At 36.7% G+C, this 7,679-nt stretch overlaps 1 protein-coding gene across 1 annotated transcript in view; it reads right to left on the bottom strand.

Moving 5' to 3' along the window:
- Positions 1-2,290: 2,290 nt before the first annotated feature.
- The window catches only part of Bmt2 (base methyltransferase of 25S rRNA 2 homolog), a 50,172-nt gene continuing 44,783 nt past the window's right edge, over positions 2,291-7,679 (bottom strand). Inside the window, exons 4-5 of the mRNA XM_036182311.1 lie at positions 7,440-7,554; positions 2,291-5,463 (exon numbers count right to left, since the gene is read on the bottom strand). Coding sequence (XP_036038204.1) covers positions 4,834-5,463; positions 7,440-7,554 — 745 coding nt within the window. The 3' untranslated portion in view covers positions 2,291-4,833. The remainder of the gene's footprint in view (positions 5,464-7,439; positions 7,555-7,679) is intronic.

The following is a 7,679-nucleotide window of genomic DNA, read 5'->3' as shown; positions in this document are numbered from 1 at the left end:
GTGATTAGGCAGGGCTACATGCACCAGCCTAGCCATGAACCCCAGCACTGCAAGAGCTAACACCCTGCTCTGAACTCCAGGCACTACTGGAGACAAACCTCTGGTCCCTTCAATGAACTATGGGACTAAAGCTGAAACTGATCCTATGCTGATCCTTAGACCTGTTTAAGCCAAAGCCCTGGTCTATAATTCCAACAAAGGAACGTAAGACATGAGCCTATCTGATGCTAATGGACCCAAACTAGAAACTTTTAAAATGTATGTTTAAAGCAGTTTATCTATTATGTTTAATTAAGAACAAGAACATTAATAAGCAATGTTTTACAGTATTTCAAAACAACAGATTTTTTAAAACTTTACAGTTGGATTTTTTTTTGTTTTGTTTTGTTTTGTTTTTTTAATTCAAACTAAGTGGCTGTAGAGATGGCTTAGTAATTAAGAGTGCTTGGTACTTTACAGAGGATCCAGGCTCGGTTTCCAGCACCCACATGGCAGCTTACAACACAATACTCTGGAAATCCACTCCGGGGAACTGGATGCCCTTTTCAGACTCCCATGACTGCTAGGCATGAATATGGTACACAGATACACGTGGGCAAACACTCACACACATAACACAAATCCTTTAAAGAAGTAAAGCTAAGATGGACAGAATTTCTGTTAAATACAAATTACTATTATGTAGAGTTACAAGTAAGAGGAATATTATCTTAACAAACAAGGCAGGTATGGTGGCTCTTGCCTGCAATTCCAAGGGTTAAGTGTTTGAGGCCAGAGAATTTCTGGGAGTTTGAGGCCATCTTAGACTACAAGGTACCGTTGTTTCAGTAAAAGGAAATAAATACAACAGACAAAACCCCCAACAAAACAAGCCTCAAAACACAGAGTGAACTACTGAAATTGTGTATCCTATTTTTAGGATAAAGCATTCAATTTAAGGATACTACATTCAAACCAAAGTTAAAGCTAAATCGAATATTTTCTAATTGTTGAAATTTGCATTTCTCTATCAAGGCATTAGCATTGTTTAGGAAACTTCTTTCCTTTATAACACATATAGGGAAGGCCTCAAAGTTACTGCAATTGCTGGCTATGGTAAAATGCCTATCCTCTGGGAACTGCACAATACAAAGGCTGTGGATCATTTGATTTTTCTCTATTGACTACTATAGATACTATAAGAGTGAAATGATTGAAAAGAATAAATTACCATTTCTATCTTTGTTATGTAATAATGTGAAACACTGGCATTTTATTAATGTAGTACAGGAGATAGAGGTTAGGACCTTGTACATGCTAAGCACATTCTCTTCCTGAGTTATCTCCCCAGCCCAAATCTTAAATCTACCAATCTACCCTCCACTGACTGCTTACTGAGGAGTGTCATTCATTGCTGTACTGAACTCAAGGAATTGTGGGAAATGGACAAGCGCTCCAGTGTGTTTTTATTTCTTTTACAATCAGATTTTCTATTTAGCTTGTGCATTTTTGGAGTGCTGAACAATGCTATTTGCTGAACGGTTCTTGTGCTTGTGTGCATCATTTGTGAGTGTTTAAAACCTTCTGCCCCATAACTCCTGCTCCACTTCTGGGAAATAATGCAGGATTCCTCACACAGAATGATGGTATAAGGATGCTTGACTTTTCCATTATATTGTAAATGCCAAGAAAGCCAGGGAACTATGGTTAATCCCATGCCTGCTGTTTCCCCAGCATATTGTACACAGTAAAATACAAACAACTGTTCAATTAAAGATCTTTCATTAGAAAGCTGAACACTGGCCTAAAGGGACAGATATACTTAACTATAACAACTGCTATCACATTTCGTTTTCTTTGAGAATCAATGACATATGGTGGATGTATACTTAATAACAATGTCTGCTGGTATTTCATGAAGAACATGGCAGTGTTTGTTAACTGGAAATCACCTGCACTCTCTGGATCTCCGGAGTGAATTTATAATACAAAGGGACTTGACTAGATGAGTTAAATTCTAAATTGCCTCCCAGCTTTCATATTTTTTAGTGAAAGACACCAAAGATCAAAAGCCTTGCTGGGCAGTGGTGGTGTACACCTTTAATCCCAGCACATGAGAAGCAGAGGTAGGCAGATTTCTGAATGTGAGGCCAGCCTGCTCTACAGAGCAAGTTCCTGGGCAGCCAGGACTACACAGAGAAACCCTATCTCCAAAAATCAGAAACCCAAAACAATAACAACAAAAAAGCCTTTCAGTTTACAAGCAACAGACAAAGAATATTAAAAAATTTAAATTTTTTAATAAATGTGCTTTGTTCACAAAATGTGAAAAAATACAACAAACACAGACGTACATTTTCAGGTACACTACCTCCAACCACTTTGCAACTATGATAAAAGCGCACGATCTGTTCACAATCCCAATGAGCCCAACCAACCACATGATTATCATCTGTTTTTGAAATAATGAAATATTCTGGAGGGATTGCTGTAAGTATGACAGGAAGTCCCTTAAATTATTTATATCCAAACGAAACAATTTTTAACGTACCCATACAATGCTGAGAGGACCTACTAACTTCACTGGTCATTACTTATGTAATCTGGCCCCAACCCAGTGACTGCTCATGTTTCAGCACTTACACCCTGAACTGGCCTTGTGGAGTACGTATTGGCGTAAGTTCTAATTTGAGTAAGCTGAGTTTACAGTAACAAATTATATAAAATCAAACATATTTATACTAAGTGGTAGTAGTTCTTATAAAGAGATATTTTTTAAGTACTACTTAAAATACATCATGCACACCTTGGAAAAAGCAGACTCAACATCAGTAAACGATCAGGAGAAATATAGCACCAACATTTTTTGCTGTAGGTCATACTTAGATCAACCTTCCAAAGCACTGTTTCGTTTACTTTCAAAGCAATTTCATTTGGTGTATTGTTTTCTTTGCTCTTAGAATTAGTAAATAAAACAAGAGAGTATGGTAAGAAGGATGACACCAAAACAGTTTTGTTTTATCCTGAATACAGTGTGTTTTCATTCTTTGTCTTTTCTTTTGAGGGAGCTCTAAGATATTATCCTGTAGTGCCTAAATAAAAAGAAATATCAACACTAATAATTATAGAACTGTATGCTACTGAAAGCAAATGAAAAATTTCAAGTTACTTATGGCATATTTGAACAACCAATGTTTATTGCATTTACACAACTGACCTTTCTAAAATTAGTTATAATCATGTTACTTTCATTAATTTATCATGTGAAATTGAACTTGAAATATTGGATATACACAATGAACCTATCTTAAAGGGTAAGTTTATGTATTTCTAAATAAAATTTGACATTCAAAGTTAACTATAGCAATTCACAATAAGCACAAAAACATCAGTTTACCAGAGTAAAGAAGTGCAGTTTATGAAATTTAGGATTAACTATTGAAAATGCAAGTTTCCTTTTAAAAATACACTAATGCACACATGCGCACAGGCACATGTATGTGCGTGCGCACGCATGCATACACATACATACACACACACACATACACACACACACACACACCATTAACCATGAAATCTGAAACTGTTATATTTCAGTGCAAAAACCTCAGTATGAGGTAATTTTAATGTAATAACCACTTGAAAAAATTCCACACAGTGGCACTCTTAAAAATGATAGTTTACATGACAATTGCTGGCTGACAAGACAATGTGGACTATATGTTTTTAACTGTTTAAACTTGTCTTGTTTGGACATATATTTCTCGTTAATCATTTGCTTCTGATTCAGAAACACAGAAAGGCATTTATCAATGTGGAAAGGGAAATTTCCCACAGCCAACTAATTGTTTATATAGTCACAGAAAATTATCTGCTAGGGTTTAGAAAGAAATTAGGATATTAAAAGGTCAAGACCATTCTACGAGATTATCAGTAGAGGGTTAATTTCAAAAACGTTCATGTAATTCCAAACTTGTAGTGCAGCAGTGCCTTAATGGACAGGTAAGGACCCTATCCGAGCTGGTCTCAACAGAATATACTCTTATAAGTGCAAACCCTTTCACAAAGGTGGTCTCAGTCAGTATTGAGTATTAGACATTGCTCCTTGCTTAAACAGAAAATTTTATAAATGTACTCTAAGTTTTAAAAAATAAAAATGAACTTTCACAGGTAAAACAGACTGAACACCAAAGCCTAAATCAGTAAGAAAGTCATGAAAATATTACTTTGGCAATGGTGTTTGCTGTGCTGTGTTAATGACATTAAACATACTTTGGGAAATATCTCTTCCAATGTCTAATGTTTCCAAATAAGCTTAATATTGAGAGTTGTCACCAATTTCAAAAAGTTCAGAAATACTGTATCAGTAGATGAAACTGAGTTGAAAATGTTTTCTGTAATAGGTAACGACTTAAAAGAACAGTGTAGCATGAACAACTAAACCAACCTATGTGTGAAATCTTTAACTTGTGAGTCATCCAAGTGCAGTCTACAGCTTTGTACACATCTTAAGGCTCCCCAGGATGATGGTGCAATGTCAGCACTGGACTAAAAAGGAGAACGCACAGTAAATGAGACTCCACAACAGCACTAGAGGAAGAGGTGCCTTTCAAAACCTTAATGCAAGATGCCAAAGGAACAGTGGGTTCTGCTAAGACAAAGTCAGTGCCTTAATGGACTTCCGATATAAGAATACATTGTGAAATCCAGAAGTAGAAAAAAATAGCAAACTCTGTAAACGTTTGCACTTCTTCTATGCAAACCAGGCTTTAAATACTGAGTTCACGTTAGTATTCTGATTAGTGTAAGCAATCAGTTTAGGAGTCTGGAATGGAAGGGCTTTTTGCTTTTATATTAACTTAAAAGTAAGATGGGATCCTCTAGCTCATAGAATGGAATAGAGCTGGCTTGACTTTCTCCAGAATCTGAGTCATAAGGAGCATCAGGGAGCTCCGTGAAACCATATGCTAGTTGTTCATCTTCTACATCTGATCGAACATAGCAAGAAGGGTTAGAATACTCCTCATCTTCTACACTGTTGAAATCTTGAGGAATATATAACATCCCTGGATAGTTCCTACTAACCAAGTCACTGGTGGTTTTAAGGGAGGTTTTCCTAAAAGCCATGAGATGCATATGAGAAAATTTTGAATACTTGAAGCGCTTAAAGCCCAGGGATTCTATAGCAATCTTCCAGCTCTTCATCATCATAGCATGCCGGTTCTGATGGGAGGAATCGGGGGTGATGATGAGCAATAAGCCATTCAGCACCAACAGCTCATGGGCTTTCTTGCAGCAAATCCATCGCTGGTAGGGTGATGGGAAATAGGACAGGAGGAGAGAGAAAACAACCACATGGAAAAGTTCTCCAGGAAGAGAATCGATAGGGTTTCTCAGCTGCTTCAGAAAAGCATCGATAGCGTCTTGTGCAAGCTGGAGTGGCTGCTGAAGCTGCAAGTTCAGGAAGTCACACTTGTACACACTCTGCAGAAAGACAACAACAACAATGAAGGCATGTTAAGAATGTCAAAGAGTGTTGTATGCATGCCTATCATCCCAGTACTCAGGATTGTGTATGTGGGAAGCCAGCCTGGGTGACATGAGACCCTGTCTCAGAAAAGAAAAAAACAAAAACAGTTTCAAGAATATGTTCAACCTAAAACGTAAGTTTCACACCACAATATTTCACATCTCATAGCTTTTCAATAGAACTTAGTAATGGTGACCTTTTCCTTCTAACTCTATACAGATTTTCCTTTCTTCCATTATTTTTTGTTTTTTTGAGACAGGATCTCCTGTGGCCCAGAGTAGCCTTAAACTTCAAAGTCAAGGCTAACTCAGAGCTCCTGAACCCATCTCCTCCTTTCAAGTGCTGAGATTGTATGTGTGTACCACCATGCCGTATTCTCAACTAAACTTAAAAATTTTCTCTAATTAAAACCCCGTAATTTCTAATCATCATTCTACACATGCAAACAAATACATGCACACTCTCAAAATTAGGAATAATTTAAAGCACCTATTTAAAACTGATGCTTATTTAGAATTTAATTTGGATAAGAACATACAGTAATGATTCTAATGTTAGGCACATTTATATTCAGTTTATTATCAACAGTTAGCCAAATAAGAAAAAAAAAAAACTTTTAAGGAGATTATCAAAGTTGATAATTGTTACACAGTTTGCAACTGAAAAATGTATCAAGGAATTTATGCTACAGGTGTGCAAATCTGCACTGGAACTCACATCCTGGACGTCAGGAGTGAGGGAGGAGACTGAAACCTAAAACTGACATATTAGTGGACTGATTAGGTAATGAGTTCCCAGGTGAATAGACTATTGGGAGGAGACAGAAACTGTAGGAGCTGAAGCCTAATTCCAGGCAATGGATGCTGTCTCTGTGTCCATTTCTATATCTGTATCTGTATCTGAGGAGTCTGCCTTGCCTCAGGCTCAGAATGAATAAGCTAGCTGACTGCAACCTCTGACATCATGAGATCATGAGACAAAAATAACTTGACCTCCTAAATCTGCCTTTGTCAAGTACTTTGTCCCAGTAACAGAAAGGTAACTGATAAGACAATGCAGGAAGATTTATGAACTTTCTATATGCAGAATGATGCTAGCGCTCTTTAAAGTTCAGTCAAACATTTAAAAATGATACTGACACTACTTTTATTCTATTAAGAAGTTAATTCCTGCCTTGAAGCAAATTACACATTAAATTTAATTAACACTATCAAATGAGTAAGGAGAATACAACAAACAAAGAACTATTTCATATTTGGCTGTACACTAAAATGCTACAGAAATATGGAGTAAGAAAGTAGTGCAGGGCTTGGGAGATGGCTCCATGGGTAAAAACACTTGCCCTGAAAGCCAGACTGCCTGAGTTTGATCCCCTGGAACTCATATAAAAAGCAATGCACACAGCTGGAATCTCAGCACCCCTACAGTAAGATGGGAGGCGAAGGCAGGAGAATCTTTGTGTATGTTGTTCAGAGTCAGACAACTATGGATCCTAAGCAATACACTTACTTTCTGTATTATTTTACACTTTGCAACAAGACATCTTTGTAACCTACAGATTTTTAAATCACAATGATTTTACTATAGCATACTTCTAAATCCTGGCTTTCTAGATATAAAGAAGGAACAGAACAAAGAAAATATGTTAATAAGAATATTAGTTAGCGGGGGTGGGTATTTAGCTCGGTGGTAGAGTGCTTGCCTAGCAAGCATAAGGCCCTGGGTTCGATCCTCAGCTCAAAAGAAAAAAAACAAACTAGTTAGCTAAATGCTAAAAATTTTCAGAATATGTATTTAGTTTTGAATAGAAATGATTTACTCGTTGGTACACAGGAAGTATATCTTTGCTATTTTAAGAATGTAAAGATAGTGCTTTTCCTTTTTAAAGATATGTTTAAAAAAGATCAAGTTTGTAAATAAAACCACATACCTCTACAGCAGGTACAATGTCTATGCCAACGGTTAGAAATTCTTCAAACTTCAGAAATGGATTAAAGCAGCTGCCAACATCAAGCAATCTGATCTTTTCAGAGGCTTGAAGCAACCTGGAAACAGACATATGCTTTAAAAAGCAAGCTGAAAATAACACAGTTGAAATTCACACACGGGAATAAAGATTATCACACAGAGTATTAGCTCATGTCTTAGGAGGAGGGCTTGAAGAAATGCT

Source organism: Onychomys torridus, chromosome 3, assembly GCF_903995425.1.
Source record: "Onychomys torridus chromosome 3, mOncTor1.1, whole genome shotgun sequence".
Taxonomy (NCBI): Eukaryota; Metazoa; Chordata; class Mammalia; order Rodentia; family Cricetidae; genus Onychomys; species Onychomys torridus.
The sequence above is the reverse complement of the archived record's forward strand: the minus strand, read 5'-3'. Positions and strand labels throughout refer to the sequence as shown.